Here is a 17747-nt window from a genome sequence, read left to right on the forward strand (position 1 = left end):
CTCTGCTCCGATACCTGGAATCTCTGCCACACTCAGGCACCCCTGGTCTTTCTGTGACCCCAAGGGTCCTGAGACCACACTGTCCCAGCGAGGGTTCCACCCCGCCGCTTAGTCACTGGAGTGATGGCCCTCAGCAAAGCCAACTTCTGAAAGTTCCGATTTTGTGCTCCGCTGCTCTATCACTTGCCAGAAGCGGCCGACGGAGGCCTCCTCCCCTGCCGTCTGTCCTCCTGAATATTGCCTCGGGTTCACTTCTCTGCACGTACAACCTTCCAGAAAGTGGTTGCTTTTCTGTTCAGAGAGTTGCTGCTCTTCTTTTCTTTGATCTCCTGTTGAGTTTGTAGGTGTCAGAATGGTTTGATAACTAGCTGAACTCCTGGGACCAGAAGAAATTTAGGTCTCCTACTCCTCTGCCATGTTGCTCCTCTCTACTGTCATATTCTTTAATAATCTCTTTACTAACCCCTCCGTAAATGATCCTAATATGAGTGTGCTATTTATTCCTGGGACCTTAATGGATACATTATTCATTACCACTTAGTTGAAAGTATATTTTCCTCGTTCTGTCTTATCTGAGGGAGTTGGACGCTTTTAAGTGGAAAAATAAGAATGGGTTTTTGGTACTTGTCATTTGATACTAAGAGAAGAAAAAGGCAGCAATGAAGGCTGATGATGATGGTGGTGGTGGTAATGTGAGCCAAGCATTCTTCTAGACATCGTTTTATACACATCAGATCATTTAACTCAAAACACCCATGAGTTATTATTACCTCCTTTTTGCAGATCTCAAAAAAGGTCAGAAAGTTTAGTAACTCACTGAAAGCTACACAGAATGCTCTTGGAGATCTGAAATCTTAACCTCTTTGGTTTCAAATCCTATGCCTCTTTGTTTCAAGATCCATACTGTTTTAGCCAGACCATGCTGCCTCCCAGGTATATAGGCTGAGAAGGGCCTGCCCATCAACAGTCAATTTTCAGTTATACCCATTTGCCTACTCAAAAATCCACAGGTTCCAAGTTCCTATGGGAAGTCTTTAAATGATGTCAAGGCAAATTTCTTAAAAACTTGATGATTTCAGCAAACCTTACCAGGTCAATTCCATGATTTGTCTGATTTGGCTGATTTGTTAATTTAAAACTATTGAGTTACTAGCTCACTAGGGGCAACTAACTATTCCCTGGTTGCCCCTAAGAGTACTCATTAATTACTGAGTGAGTAATTAAATATTTTGAATGTATTTTTCTCAGAGAGTGTACAAGCTTCCCATAGCATTTAGTTGGATTTTATTTTCTCCCTATATATGGAATATTTAGTTCTCAGTTTATATTATTTCTGTCCACTTCTTACATTGATTCAAGGTGGGTAATATAATTTCACATTTTCTGAGAACTTATAAAATGAATGGTATAAAAACCCACTGGGAAAGGTGACTAAAGTGCTGGAGGTATACTGAGAACTTTGCATTTGTGGATTACCTCTTCCCTCCAATCCCCACTCCCTGAAAAATAATCCACACACTCTCAAAGAAACCATATTTATCCTAGAAATTCACAATTGATTGTACTTTTTTTTTTAACCTCAGGCAAACATTTATATGAACCCTGGAAGAAGGCTTTGTGTCTCAGTGCCCTTTGTGTTTCCCAAGTTGTGACTTGGGATATTCTTAGCAGTGATAAACTAGATTTCTCCAGTTCTAACTCCACCTTGCTGTGGGATCTCTGGCCTCCCTAAAAGTATCTGCCTTCTAGTTTCATAAGTCTAACACATGATTCACATGTGTTCAAAACAAGTCTTTGAACCTTGAGAGTAAGCCACTGCACAATTCTGGAGACCTTGGTGAAGAAGGTACCTGTGCACTGGTGTGGGGGACTGGTGGCTTCCCCTGCTGCTGAGGACTGGCCTGCTCCAGGAACCCGGATGGAGGCTGTGTTCCCTGGAGCCCTCCCTCCATGTGTTTTGTGTGTTCTTAAAGTACATGTAGTTACTTTGTTTGAAAGTATATATTTTTGAATGTATAATTCACACTATCCTTCACTTTGATATTTTTCCATCATTTCAGTAAAGCAGACTCCTTCAGACCTTGCTCACTGTTATTCTTCTCCCTAAACCTCAGGCACAAGTCTTTTGAGAAACTTAGAATAAATCCAAATGATAGACTACATGCTCTTGTTAGATTTGGTCTGTTCCCACCATTTCAGCCTACATCTACAATGTCAGCGGTTTTGTGTTTTGGTCAAGCCTGTTTTCCTTATCCCTGTTCTCTTAGAATGACTTTTTTCCCAAAAGGCATTTCAGCCCACATGCAGATATTCCATGTGAATATTTAAATCATGGCCAGATTCAGCTGAATAACAGAATGAACACAACTTCTATAGCTATTGTATTTGCTCTTTCTTCAAAACAAAAAACAGAATCTCCTTCTTAATGTCTAGTGGGAAGTGAAGGTAAGGTAATAAGGCTATCATGTCATTCAAGTGACAGCTACTCTGGGATATTCTTAGAAATCATAGATGTTGCTAAACTTGGTAAACTGTTTCTCCCAACCATTTCTTACAACATCTTTGAACCCAAAGTGTAGAGAACTCATTAAATTTACTGAAGAACCACTGTATTGTGGATTATTGCTAATGATGAAACAGGAGGCCACCATGCTATGGTCAGAGTGCTTTCAGATGTAGTCAGATCCCTCTGGTGGTGGACAAGGCTACCTTAGTTAGTGAATGCTTAGTGGAAAACTGAGGGGTCCCCAGCTGTACCAGCCAGAATCCACATGTACACAGCTCAGCATGAATCTTCATTTCATACATGTAAGTGTAAGTTGTGGCTACCATACCTATTTTTTAAGCCACTAGAAAAGTAGACTTGAATATTTAATGGAAAACAGATGGTGCTTGAAATCTCTAACTTACACTTAACAAAAGCTGTTTTGGAAATGCTGCTTGTGTGTACTTTTATTGCTTTAAACATAGCACCATTTTAGCTTGTTCTGCTGAATAATTTAAGAATTACTGTCCTAGTCTAAGACAGAATTTTGAAATGCACGTGTTAATCATATACTTGATTAAACATTTCCTTGCCTTTCTCTTCAGAATGCCAGTTGGCTTTTGAGTGGATAATTGTTGCAGTGAGAGAAGTGACATTGGAAACAACTATTGTCCGTTTGAATTACTTAAAACACCACCATGAAAAGAAATACCTGTGATTTGCTTTCTCGGAGCAAAAGTGTAAGTACCTTTTGTTTTCATTTCTTTTCTAAAAATGTGTACACATAATTTTTACTGTTTTCTTTAGATTTTAATACTGTGCTATCATGATTAGGCTTGTGGAAGACCCTAGGTCAACTTTAGGTTGTCAGACTGTACACAGCTTGTTAACAAATGGAGACTTGTTTCTCTCTGTGTCCTGGTTGACATTTGATGGGAATTCTCTTTCAGCCAGTTTCTGTGCCTTACCATTCATTTGTATAAGCCTAATGGCGTGAGATTGGACGCTCTGATATTTGGATTGATGCAGAAATTATATGATTAAAAACTGAAACTGAAGAAATTTATGTCTTGAATATTGAATTTTCTGGGCAAGTCCAACAGGATAAATTGAATTTACGCCGCTAAGTACTTCAATCAATGACATTCCAAAAGTTCATGTACATGGTAAATAACATGAATACTTGATTAGGAGGACATCACTTCCATGAGCTGTCTACCCTAGCATATGTTTCTAATTTCTCTCCTCCTTTAGCGTTTTTTTTTTTTTTTTTTTTAAGTGACTGTCCTCAGGGCCCTGGTGTAGATTAAGTCTTCTTTCCAATTACCTACTCTCCTTAAGGCACTGAATTAGTGATAATTTTTAGATTCATATTAGCTTATGAAAGGAAGTGTAAGCAAATAGAGCAACCCCAAGAAAGCTACATAAGGCAAGGATGAAAGGAGGCTGTTAATTTCTGTGAGGCAAGCTCTAAGAACATGTCCCTTTGTTCATTTACCCAAGGGGGAAAAAGGCATCTAAACAGATGTAGTTGTGACGTAGGATCATTCATTTGAAGGCATCAGAAAAACCACAAATGCAAACACATTTCTCTAGTATGAGAACGCTTTGTGTTGCAACCCGTGATTCTTTTGTGATGGCCTTAGGCCATCTCTGATTCTTTGCAGAATTACTATCAGGCTTTTCAGGGTGAGCAGTGCCTGTGGAGAGGAAAGGGTAGTGTGCTCAGTAGGGTTTCTTAAAAAATGAGCATGTACCCAGAGGTGTGCCAGTTCTTGGAGTACTGACTGTGTTTAATAACCAACTGAAGAAATTCAACAAACTCTGAGGAAGTGTCCAAATTCATTTGTTTTCCTGGTTGGTGTTTGGTTGTATGGATTACTGGATAAAAGCACCATGGCTTGGAGCCTGGTCATCATATAGTTGCTCATTGTAAAAGGAGGTGACTTGCATGCAAATGACCAGACTGCCAACACACCTTTCTTGTTACTGAGTTTTTTTATTATAAGTTAAATATGAAAGTAAACCATTCGCATAATGCTTCTTTCTTTCATTTAATTTCGGTGCCTGTGATAGGGGAAAAATGTGTAAAGGCAAAGGGGAGAATATTTTGGATAATTAAAACAATATTATTAAACATTGCCCTGTTCTTGGAGGAAAACATTCTAAAAGCAAATGATTAACTGAGCCGTGACTTTAAGGAACTGTGAGCACTTAATGATGCTAGGAGATTTCCTGTTTATATTTGCTTAATGCAGAAATTTTCATCTTGGTGGAAAGGCTCAAGATTCCCAGATTAAGAGACCCTGAATTGCCTACGTGTGTCTAAATGTAAACAGTAGAGCTCTCATTTCACTGCTTCTTAGCTTCTTGAAAATCCACTGGCATAAAAAAGTGCTTTCACTTAATTAAATGACTCTAGGCGGGAGATTGCTGTTTCTCAGAGGAAAGAGCCAGACTTTTTGCCTAGTTAGAATTTGTCACCTTAGAGTTTCGAAAGTTCATCTTGCACTTGTCTGAAAAAGTCATCCTGCACCCCTTAAGTCTTTGTTATAACAAAATCCAACATTATGCACTTAGAAGTAAGTGTTTCCTGGTTTTGATGAGGAAATTTTTAAGAATTAATTTGGTTTAGGATTTGAGAATGTTTGTCTTTGCCATTATGACATTTAAAAACCCAAAGAGAATATTCTAAATGTTAAAACAGCCTCTGTTCCTCCCTGCATGTCTCCACGTATCCTGTATGTGTCATTGTGAAACTTCAGGCATACAAAAGAGCAGGAAAAAAAAAAAAGGTCATCTTTAGACAGTTATTTATTCTTGCACACTTAAAGAGTGGTCCTATTTTTCTCCTCACATTCAAGATCTGGCGCAGTGTTCTTTTTATGATTAATGCTCTGGATTCTTCCTTTATTTGGAGGGGATCCATGAAAAATTTTAGCTATAACAATATAAACAAAGTACCTTTTGCTTAAAGTGCCATTTTGCTCTTTTGGGAACATAATTTGTGCTTGTGGTGGGTAAAAAAAGGAAAAACTCATGTGAACAGTACAAAAGTGAAGCGTGGCCCAGGGGCTGTGGTCTTTAGGGTCTCCTGTGGGAGACCACAGGCATCAAAGGATCACACACATAGGTGGGAAACAGTATTTCTCCACTATATTTCCTTCCATAGGGCAAATACCTTCTACCCGTCCTCCTAGGTAATGGCTTCTTTCTCCACCCTAGAATGTGAACTTCCTGAGACAGATGCTTTGCTTAATTATTCGTCACTGTATCTTTCACATGGTAGGTAATTACGTGGTAAAGGAAGGAGTGAATGAGCACCCTGCAATACCTGCTGAGAGAAACGTCCTAGCACAGTGATAACATATAAAGGAATGACTTGGCTCAGTTTGGGAGGTCAGTCCAGGCGTTCCTTAGAAAAGGGGATCGTCAGGGTAGTCTGTGATCTGAACGGTGACTTAGTCTACTGAGGCAAAGGGGGTTTCCAGGCAGAATTAACTTCATGCGCAATGATTCTGTAGTTGAGGGAAAGTGGTGGCTTCAAGGTCATGAACAAAACCTAGAATAATGAATCCATTGGTGGTAACTGTAGGGAGGTAGACTGAACATAGTTAAGAGAGATTTGGGAAGGAAAAAAAAAATAGGGCTTTTGGAAAGGTATTAGATGTAGGATCAAGGGGAGAGGAAAAGTATGGAAGTGCCTCCTGGGCTTGTAGTTAACAAAATGGATGCGGTCCTTCCACTGAGGTGGAAGGGACCGGGTGTGGGGAGGGTGAGTCTGAGTCCACAGCTGTGGAGATTGGGATGTTTCAAGATATAGGAGGGTGGAAGGCAATCTTACTTAATTCACACAATAGGTAGGTTGGGAAACTCAAGTTAATTATTAAATGTATACCCCCGACTGTTGATTCAATATAGAAAATAGAGGGACACTTTTATTGAAATTAAAAAAAAAAAAATCCTGCAAGTTTAACCCCAAGCTGTCTTCACCAGGATCTACAAGTTGCATTTGTCTGCGTAAAATTCTTATATAGCACCCCTAGTATGTCTCTGGAACCTGAAGATGTTGAACAGAGGGAAATATAGTGACAGTTATTTCTCCTTTGTTTTTAATTTATTGGAAAGAAAGACTGTCCATTCCTGTAAAATATTATGTGTAGAAAAGTGTTAAGAAATAGCAGCCTTAAATATATTCTCTTATTTCCTCATGTGTAAACAAAACAGGACTTACATTAATTGATTTAAGAGAAACTTTCAAACATCAGCTCATAAAAACAGGTGTTATTTTTTTCACGATTTCTGATGCTATAATGTGGTTAGTTTTGATCTATAGTTTTATATTGTTCCTGAACCTAGTAAAATACATAATTTTAAAATCTATTAATAATTATTTTCTTAAAAATTAATTCAAAGTAAGTTAAATAGCATAAGCTACATTAAAGTAAATTAAAGCACTTAATGCTGCTTATTAAATTAAAAATAGCTAAATGAATTGAATGTCTAAATGAGTTAATATTGTCACACATTATTAGGATGAACTTACATGTAAACTTTTATAATAAATGGACCAAAATTTTTAAATCTCAGTCTTTTTATCATGTTATTAAAATATGAAATATTTTAAATTTTGCTGTTGTGATTCACAAATTTATGACAATGAAAGAGGTCCACAAATTTAAAACGTGGGAAACTATTCTACAATACATTGTACATCAGTTGAAAATACCAAAAGCAAATATTTTAAGCTTTACATTCCTGACTTACATAATTGTTCCAGTGTTCACATCATTTGTTTTTAGAATACATGGTATTAATATTTATCTCTCATAAAAATGGTTTCACCATATTTTACAGGGATTATAAACTTTATAGAGTTTCTGGTATATAATTTCTTCTTATAGTTCGAAGAGAGCTTAAAGATCTTCCAACTCAACCCTTTTATTTTGCTGATAGGGAAATTGAGATGGAGGTCAGGGGAGATGAACTGACTTGCCTGAAAGGTGGCTTGGTATAGTTGAAAAAAATAGGCGAGCTTTAAAATCATACAGAATTGGGTTCAAAATCTGGCTCTTTCAACTTTCCAGCTGTGGGACATTTGACAAATTACTGACTCCACTAATGTAATGGGTGATGGGGAAATGACATTAACACATAGTGATGCTTGGTACATCAAACATACCTAATGAGTTCTATCTCTGGCTTTGCCCTAGATGCCATAACTTGTAAGTGAGAGAGCCTCCCTGTGTTCTTTCCTCTCTGTGGTTCTTAAAATGTAGTCAAAGCTCGGATTAAAAACAAAAATAACTATTTCTTACCCGCTTTTACCTATGTCAAGTGCCTGTAAAATGCCAGTGTTGGAAAAACCATGTTGTCCAGATGAAGTTCTGTAAAAATTAGGGCATTCAAGGAAAAACAAATGAAAAATATCATAAAATACAAAGCAGATGATCACTTAGGTAGCACCTGCTTCTTTACAAACTCTGTATTTTCTGATTTAATAGTAATTACAAACGGAAAGAGAAGAAAAGGAAAACCCTTGGTCTGGCAGATGACCCTTTCCATGAAGTGTTTATTTCCAACAAGAAGCGTTGCAGTAGAAAAGTTTTATGATATGCATTCTGTACCTCTTTTTAAAGTTTTCAGGCCTATTCTTAGTGGACTGACATTTCATTTTCACATGTCTCATTCTAAAGTCCTTGTGACTTCTTGGAGTTTTATACCTCTTGGGGCACTTGAGGTCACATTTGTTTTTTCTGGGTGCTGAAAGGGCAGAGCATAAGCAGGATTCCCTCTGTGCTAACCTTCCAGGGGGTCTTTTCTATCTGGGGAAGCTGGGGACAGTTCTTGCTGTTCTGGCTTCTGCTTTAACAGGACTGAACAAGTCTTATTTGTACAACAATTACAGATTTTAGTTTTTTATAGTTTTACTATAAAACCAACCTATCCCAAAACCATGGTTGGTACAGTGAGGCTTGGTGAGGTATATGGGGCGTATACTCATATAGTATAAGTTTAAAAGCAGGAAAATCCCATGTAGAAGGGAAGCCTTATTTTTGTTTACTATTCTGAATTATAATGGATCAACTAATTTCTCTTTTTAAAGTTCGCCTTTTCCTGACTCAAATATGTTTTCATGAAATTATCTAATTTTATTCTAGAACAGCATTTAGTTGTAAACATGTGGGATTTTTTCCTTCTACCTAAATAGCATAGCAATTTAGGACAGAAAGAGTAATTAATAATGATTATGCTTTTTGAAGCTGTTAGAAAATCCCATGAAAAAGTGCTCTAGCAAAATTCTGCTTTTGATTAGTTTTAGTTTAATTTGCTACAGTGGTCAAGACTCTACCACAGCCCTTTAGCATCCTGTGTTAACTCTAGTGGTTCTTCTCAATCCATTGGTCCCAAAGAGAAAGGAGCCATTTACAGCGACCCCGGCATCACATCCATGACTCAGACTTGGCATTTCTCCAGTGAAATATTGATATAGTATGACTTTCCTGAGATTAAAGACTTAACTCCAGCAGCTTGTACTTCTGTTGAAAATAATTCTTAAAATAATGGATTTACTTTTCTTTGTATTAGGAGTATTAATCAGGATAGCACAATGTTAGGTTCTGAAACTTTTCAGTATTGTTTTTTTTTTTTTTAAAGATTTTATTTATTTATTTGACAGAGAGAGACACAGCGAGAGCAGGAACATAAGCAGGGGGAGTGGGAGAGGGAGAAGCAGATCTCCTGCTGAGCAGGGAGCCTGATGTGGGACTCGATCCCAGGACCCTAGGATCATGACCTGAGCCGAAGGCAGACGCTTAACGACTGAGCCACCCAGGCGCCCGAAACTTTTCAGTATTGTAACATGCTTTCACTGATCTGGCTTTTTACTCTCTTACTGGTATAAGGGAGCCAATGTGATCAAGTGCAGCAATCTCAAATTTGGGCTTCAGAAAGAAAATATTAGGACTCCTATTTATATTTACTTACTTTTCAGCTTTTTGCATATGTTTGATAAATGTACAGATGTAAATGTGTGCAATTGATAAATACATGAATTGGGAAAATACATTCAAAATATTTTTCCTGATAGGGGTATGTAATCAAAATAGTTTAGAGGCCATTCTTTTTTTATTGTTTTTATTAACATATAATATATTATTTGTTTCAGGGGAACAGGTCTGTGATTCATTAGTCTTACACAATTCACAACGCTCACTATAGCACATATTCTCCCCAATGTCTCTCACCCAGCCACCCCATCCCTCCCATCCCCCTCCACTCCAGCAACCCTCAGTTTGTTTCCTGAGATTAAGAGTTAGAGGCCATTCTTTGCAGTGGCAGGAGAATAGTTTTTGAATGCAGATACCTGGATTCAATCCTCAGATCCACTAGTGCTTAAAGATCTGACCTTCAGGAAATTACTTATTTTTTTCCTGAGTCTTAGTGCCTATGTGTGTAGAAAATGGATGGAACTGAAGGGGATTATGTTCAATGAAATAAGTCAAGCAGAGAAAGACAATTATCATATGGTTTCACTCATATGTGGAACATAAGCAATAGCACAGAGGTTCATAGGGGAAGGGAAGGAAATCCAAAGGGGGAGAAGTCAGAGAGGGAGATGAACCATGAGAGACTATGGACCCTGAGAAACAATCTGGAGGTTTCAGAGGGGAGGGAGGTGGTGGGGAGAGGATAACAGGGTGATGGGTATTGAGGAGGGCACATGCTGTGATGAGCACTGGGTGTTATACTTAACTAATGAATTATTGAACACTACATGAAAAACTAATTATGTACTATACAGTGGCTAACCGAACATAATAAAAAATATTTAAAAAAAAGAAAAAGTATATCATAACGAAGGGGAAAACATCTGCACATAGTAGTTGTTTGATAAATTCAATCTTGAGCTTTGCAGATATTTTGTTTTGTAGCTACAGAGCTGAGTGATAGTATCTGGTCCAGAAATGAATCATATGGAAACACCAGGAAATGACGTAACTTTCTCTCACTAAAAGAGTTCAAGCATAACTTCCAGGATCACTTAGTCAAGTTCCATATTATGCAAAAGATTCAGGCATAACATGAGTGGTTAAACTAGGTGAGAGTTCATTTCCCACCAGTTATGAATTTCTTTGATTCTAGGACATGTTGTACCCATTCATAAATTGAATTGAAGGTCATTTTCCAGATAATATAAAATCATGGCATTGGGGCAAAAGAGTGTATTACTCAGCTCAGTTGCCCTAACAAAACTACCATAGACTATGGGGCTTAAGCAACAGAAATGTATTTTCTTAGAGTGCTAGAGGTTGGGAAGTCCAAGTTCAAGGTGCTGGCCAATTCAGTTCCTGATGAGAGCTCTCTTCCTGGCCTTCTCACTGTGAATTCATTTAATCCTAATTATCTCCCAAAGGCTCCGATCTCCAAATGCTATCACACTGGGGTATAGGACATCAATAGGAGTTTTGGGGTGACACAAACATTCCTTCTATAACAGTTTCATATTCTTTTTAATTTAATTTTAATTTAACTTTTGATCATGATAGGTGTACTCTTTAATCCCCATCACCTGTTTCACCCATTCCCCATCCCCTTCCCTCTGATAACCAACAGTTTGTTTTCTGTAGTTAAGAATTTGTTTCTTGGTTGGTCTCTCTTTTTCTTTACTCGTTCGTTTTGTTTCTTAAATTCTACATATAAGTGAGATGATATGGTATTTGTCTATCTCTGACTGGCTTATTTTGCTTAGCATTATACTCTCTAGCTGCATCCATGTAGTTGCAAATGGTGTGATATCATTCTTTTTTTTCTGGCTGAATAATATTTCATCATATATTTTATATATATATATGCATATCACATTTATATATATATATGAATGGATAGAGAAGATGTGGAAAAAAAATATATATATATATACACATACACACAAAATATATGATGGAATATTATACCATCATGGAGATGGAGATAAATATATATCTCATGTCTTCTTTATCCATTCATCTATCAGTGGACAATTAGGCTGCTTCTGTACTTTGGCTATTGTAAATAATGCTGCAATAAACATAGGGGTGCATGTATCCCTTTGAATTAGCATTTTCATATTTTTTTGGGCAAATACCCAGTGGTGCAATTACTGGATCATAGAGTAGTTCTATTTTTAACATCCTGAGGAAACTCCATACTGTTTTACATAGTGGCTACACCGGTTTGCATTCCCACCAGCAGTATAAGAGAGTTCCCTTTCCTCCACGTCCTCACCAACATCTGTTGTTTCTTGTGTTTTTGATTTAGCCATTCTGACAGATGTGCGGTGATAACTCATTGTCATTTTGATTTGCGTTTCCCTGATGGTGAGTGATGCGGAACTTTTTTCATGTATCTGTTGGACATCTGTATGTCTTCTTTGGAAAAATGTCTGTTCATGCTTCTGCCCATTTTTAAATTGGATTATTTGTTTTTTTGGATGTCATCCTCTTAATTTTCTATTTTTTAGATTTTATGGTAGGGAAACTGTGATGGTTTTTGAAGTTCTGATCATCTCTTCATAGATCTCCAGGCTAATTTTAATTTCACTTAAAAATGTTTTCTCTTCCATTCCTATTGTTATTTTCCTCTTAACATATTGTTTGTTATTGACATCCAATCCAGTGATAGAGATCTCTGAAGTTCCTTGTCCTGTTGGTGGATTTACCTGTTGAACTAACTTTTCAGATTTTCAATGTGATTATCTGAACCATCTTCATTCCCTTTACCAATACCATTGCTTTTATGCTAACCAAAAGTGGGAAGTGAATGTACAGACAAAAAGGAGAGACACATACAGATTTCTATACTTATAGTGTATTTTTAAATCAGAGGTTATTAAAAAAACTGGAAAACAGTATGGAGGTTCCTCAGGAAGTTAAAAATAGAGCTACCCTATGACCCAGCAATTGCACTACTAGGTATTTATCCAAAGGATACAAATGTGATCCAAAGGCACACCTGCACCCCAGTGTTTATAGCACCAATGTCCACAATAGCCAAACTATGGAAAGAGCCCAGATGTCCATAAACAGATGAATGGATAAAGAAGATAGGGTATATAAATACAATGGAATATTACTCAACCACCAAAAAGGATGAAATCTTACCATTTACATCGATGTGGAGAGAACTGGAGGGTATTATGCTAAATGAAATAAGTCAGTCAGAGAAAGACAATTATCATATGGTTTCACTCATATGTGGAATTTAAGAAACAAAACAGAGGATCATAGGGGAAAGGAAGGAAAAATAAAATAAGATGAAATCAGAGAGGGAGACAAACCATAAGAGACTCTTAATCATAGGAAACAAACTGAGGGTTGCTGGAGGGGAGGTGGGTGGGGAAATGGGGTAACTGGGTGATGGGCATTAAGGAGGGCATGTGATGTAATGAGCACTGGGTGTTATATGCAGCTGATGAATTACTGAACTCTACATCTGAAACTAATGATATACTATATGTTAACTAATTGAATTTAAATAAAGTAAGTAAAAAAAAAATTGAGTAACTTTCCTTACAATGTCTCTGCTGATATTTTCTGAACTCATGAATTTTTATAAATCTTCTCATCTGATAGAGTGAACTGGATAAATTTTAATTCTTCATTAATCAGTTCTCTTATGTATTGAATTCTAAAGTATCTTATGATATTTTCCATTAAGTTCTTGATTTGCTAGTGTCATGTATCATTTTCTTCCTACCCGTGGGAAAGATTCAAGATCTCTTCTGTTCAGTTGGATTTGTTAGTTTCTTGATGAAATTGCCCTCTGACTTCAGATTCTTTTGGATGCTCTACAGTTGGATAAAATTGGCACTCACCAGATGTCTTTTAATTGAAGTTCCCTGTTCTCTTTTGACAGAATTGTTGTTTAGTGTTCATTCAAAACCAGAAGCAAATCCTGGATGTTTGGAGGGTACAATGTATCTGGAAAATTCTTTGGATATTGAGTTGAAAGCCCACGTAAATGGGCTGTCAGTTTTGAGTCTAGAGCTGGGAGCTCACCCGGTGAAATAGACCCTGCAGCCTTCTAGGATGGCCTCTTTGCCCAGAAAACTTTAAAAATGTTGTCCAAAGTTTGTAAGCCAAATTTATCTTACGCTTTAAAAAAACATTTTTCCAGCCATACGTTTATATTGCTAAAGGAGTTGCTCTTTTTATGAACCATGGTGAGTAATTTATAACATTTCAGTCCATTTAGTGCCTGCCTGGAGAGGGCAGAGCAGAAAGAAATTTGGGAAGGATGGTACGTTTTGTATGGCATTGCAGAGGTATCTACATTTATTATTCCTCACAGTTTCCCTGTAAGGGTGATTGTTTTGGTAATTTTATGGTTAACATAAAAATAATGGTTCCCTTCCCAGACTGGCCTCCTTTCTCTACTCTGTCAGTCACCACCTAAGTACAAGATTACAAAAGTTGTCACAACCTGGGGCGCCTGGGTGGCCCAGTCAGTTGAGCATCTGACTCTCAACTTTCGCTCAGGGTCATAAGATCCAGCCACGTACATCAGGGTCATAAGATCCAGCCACCTACATCAGACATGCTCAGTGGGGAGTCTGCTTGAGATTCTTTCCCTCTGCCTCTCCCCCTGCACGTGTTCGCTCGCGCTCTCTGTCTCTGTCTCTCTCTCTCTCTCTCTCTCTCTCTCTCTCTCTCTCTCTCTCTGTCTCTCGTGTGAATAAATAAATGAAACATTAAAAAAACAAGTTGTCACAACTTAGGATCCTGATTAAGTATGTGGAAACTGGACTTTTCCCTGTGGTTACTCATCAGAGTTCAAAGAAAGTCAGAAGAGATACTGTATGTAAAACTGCTTTGAAAAGTGTAATGTACAAAGCAAAACCAAAATAAAATTCTCGCTTGTGTTTTTATTGGCCACAAACTGAAATAACAGCCTGTAGTTTTAGAGGTTTCATTCTTTTCATTATTATTCTTGCTTTCCTGTTTGTGCTCTTTTACAAAATTCAGCAAATGTCTGTTGAATGGTTACTCTGTGTCAGGAACTGTGCTGGGCTCTGGCTAGCCAATAGTGAGTAAGACAAAGGGTCTCTCCCTTTATAGAATATATTTGACAACTAAATTTACATTTTTTATCATTTTATTGCTCTTATTTTATTTATTTTATCTTCCTCTCCCACCCTAACCCTAACCATTCAAGTCTTTCCCACTGTAATCTTTAATTCTTGCCAGGGAGTCTACAGTCTGGTCCCTCTCACACCTCTGCGCACTTGTCTTCATCACGTTGTGAGTAACTTGTTTGGCAGATACTCTGAGCTGTGAATAATGTGCCATAATTGTCAATTACGCTCATTGTTGCAGAAACATGGATTATTTTAGAGCAGTTAAAAAGAATCTTTCTCAGATAATTGACAATAGTACAAGAATAGCTGAGAGCAAAATGAATGTGAATATGGAGGAAAAGTCTGAAAGAATAAGGACTGATCACCAACCATTTCCTTTGAAATCAATCACGACGGTTTTCGTGGCCAAAGTCCATCATTACACTGTCGTCTTAGAAAAACCTCTACTTGTTTTCGATATTGTGATGTGTTTGCTATTTCATTTTTGGACAATTTCAAGTTGGAGTTGAATTCCAAATGATTATGTCCCAGATATAATTGTATATGTTGTACTTAACAATGTAAACACCAAAGATACATAAAAATAGAGAGGAGTCTTGTTGAATCAATAATAACTATTCAAGAAGAATTCCTGCAGACATGCAGACAGTATCTCTCTGTAACAAAGTGGAATTATGAAGAAAAGCATAATAATTCGGTGCAGTTTTCTATCAGTAGTATTTTGCTACAGGAAAAAAAATTACTTTTAAAGGCCTTTGAACTATAGCCAATTCTCTATTTTTAACATTAGGGTTAAATATCACTTTTTTACTATTGAAATGGCTACCTGTAAGCAAAGATTTTAAAGGTTAGAAATGATTTCAATGAAAATTATTGATGTGTTTATATGGTTTCCGCAGATCAGTGCTTTCAAGGGCAGCAGAGGTATGGTCTTTAAGGTCCTGGCTTATAGTGTTGGCTTTGCCACTCTGTATCTATGTCATGGTGGAGGAAAGGAAGGTGAGAAAACTATAAATAATTAGGTTATTATTAAATGCTCCCAATATCTGTGATGATTGTTTCAAGGGAAAATTAGAAAACAGTATCAGAAGCATATTATAAAATAAAAATTAACAAAAAGTCAAACCAACCCAGCAAAAAACAACCCAAAATAATGTTAGACAGTATTTAGTTGTATCATATGCTTCTGTACCAAGTAATTTCAGTCTTAGGAATTTTTTTTAAAAGTAGAATTGATCCATCAGTAAGCAGAGTAACGTAGAACAACCTTACTTTTATTGTTGAAAAAAGGTCATTCTGTCAGTTCACATGGTTCTCCTCAGTTGTGCATCTTAAAAGCCATGATGCCAAGGTCAAGAAAAATTAATTGTTAAATAGTTAGAGCCCCCCGCCCCTGCTTTCCAGTACCTCCTGTCACCTAGATTGGGTCACATACCACACACGTGGAATTACAGGCACGGCTCCATTTACAGCACAGTGTCTGGGACTATGACATTTTGCTTGTGACTCAGGTCCTATCTGTCCTTCCCCTTACTGTTTTTACTAGCGTAGCAGCCTAGACTTCTGTTTTGGCAATATTGCTTCTGTGTCAATGACTTGGACATGTTTATAGCCCTCCACATCCTGACTTTAATTCAGTCAACAGTATTTATTAAGCTCTCACCAGCTATATGACCGCATGACAGCAGTCATACTCCATGGAGCTGTGCACTCAGTGGTACCCTAGAGGTTCAGAGAGTTAGCACTCCACCGAGCCATAGCCAGGTTAGGATTTAAGCTTTTCAGAGAATCTGGATCACTGAGCATTAAAAACCAAATGTAGGACAGCTACTGAAAACCATGACAACACCACAGTGCCGCAATTAAAACTATCTTTGAGACAAACCCACTGAAAACAAAAAGATACAAGCTTTAGAGGCCTTCATCTCTGCTTACTACATGTTCTTTAAAATATTAATTTTATATAATAATCATCATTTTATATATTTCTAGAAGGGGCCATTACCTAGCATAAATTTAGCAGCAGAGTTGCGTTTAAACAGAATATGAATCCTGTCAAGAGAGACCTAGGCTTTGCTCAGAAGCAATAGTCTCTGAAGGAATATTCACAGATAAACAAGGGAGCTGAGAAAAAGATGAGAACTCCCTAGTACGTACGCATATCAAAAGTTAAAAAGCGAAAGATTTTTTTTCCCTCCATTTGTTCATGCAGGGACTCAGAACATGTATTCCCTTGGTCCAAGTAATTGAAATAACTGGCAAAGTAGTCAGAGAGGAGCTTGTCATCCAGTGGGTAGTGTTGTTGTCTATTCAGAACAGATGTAAGTTACAACTTGCTGATAGGTTTTCTAGTGTTAGGGCAGTCTTTTCTGAGGAAGTATGAGATGGTCTTACAATGAGATCTTTCAAAGTTCTGATCGAGGTTTATGGTTCTTCAAATGGATATTGTTAATACTATACTATGATTAAAAGAAACTTGAATATCTTAATTTATGATTTTTAACTTACTGCTAATATGTTTATAAATATGTTTGTAATGTATATATAGGTGTAAATATAGGCATAAATGACTGTACATATAGACATGGATGAGGAAGATTAACAGATAATTTAATTGATACCTGCTCATTTGAAACCAAAGTTACATACTTTCATTAAAGTAATACATATCATTAGTTAAATTACCCTGCACTTTAATTTCATAAATTCTTACCAATATGTGACCTTGGGTAAGATATCTTGCTGGTCTATATTTTACTGATTTGTAAAATGAGGGGAGTAGATTAAATGGATGGGAAGATTTCTTTCAACTCTAAGATTAGGACTATATTTCCAATATTATATATATCAGAACAGGCTCAATAAATACTTTTCACATTATGGAGCTTATAGTCAAAGTATAGATGCTGGCTATCCTTTCCATCCAAAATATAAACATGATCCTGATTAATGAATTGAGCTCGTTAAGCATCAGCCAACTTTGCAAAAACACTGTCACTGTTGGACATCTGTCACCTTTAAGAATGCATGGAATAAAAAAGATCCTCACTTTCCTGAGAATTGAAAGAAATTATTGCTGCTTTAAACATAATCCTCTCACTTAGCCATGTTGCCAGTGGAAAGGTAAAAAAAAGGTTGTAATAT

General features: G+C 37.1%; 1 protein-coding gene across 4 annotated transcripts in view; it reads left to right on the top strand.

Annotated features, from left to right (window-relative positions):
• The window catches only part of PDE4D (phosphodiesterase 4D), a 1488864-nt gene that overhangs the window by 349265 nt on the left and 1121852 nt on the right, over positions 1 to 17747 (top strand). For all 4 annotated transcript variants that reach the window (XM_073905442.1, XM_073905441.1, XM_073905443.1 and 1 more), the window contains exon 3: positions 3091 to 3225. In XM_073905442.1, the coding sequence (XP_073761543.1) occupies positions 3184 to 3225 (42 nt within the window). In that variant the 5' untranslated portion in view covers positions 3091 to 3183. The remainder of the gene's footprint in view (positions 1 to 3090; positions 3226 to 17747) is intronic.

The sequence above is a fragment of the Callorhinus ursinus genome, unplaced genomic scaffold, assembly GCF_003265705.2.
Source record: "Callorhinus ursinus isolate GAN/ISIS: 27379988/994484 unplaced genomic scaffold, GSC_fseal_2.0 scaffold23, whole genome shotgun sequence".
NCBI classification, from domain to species: Eukaryota; Metazoa; Chordata; class Mammalia; order Carnivora; family Otariidae; genus Callorhinus; species Callorhinus ursinus.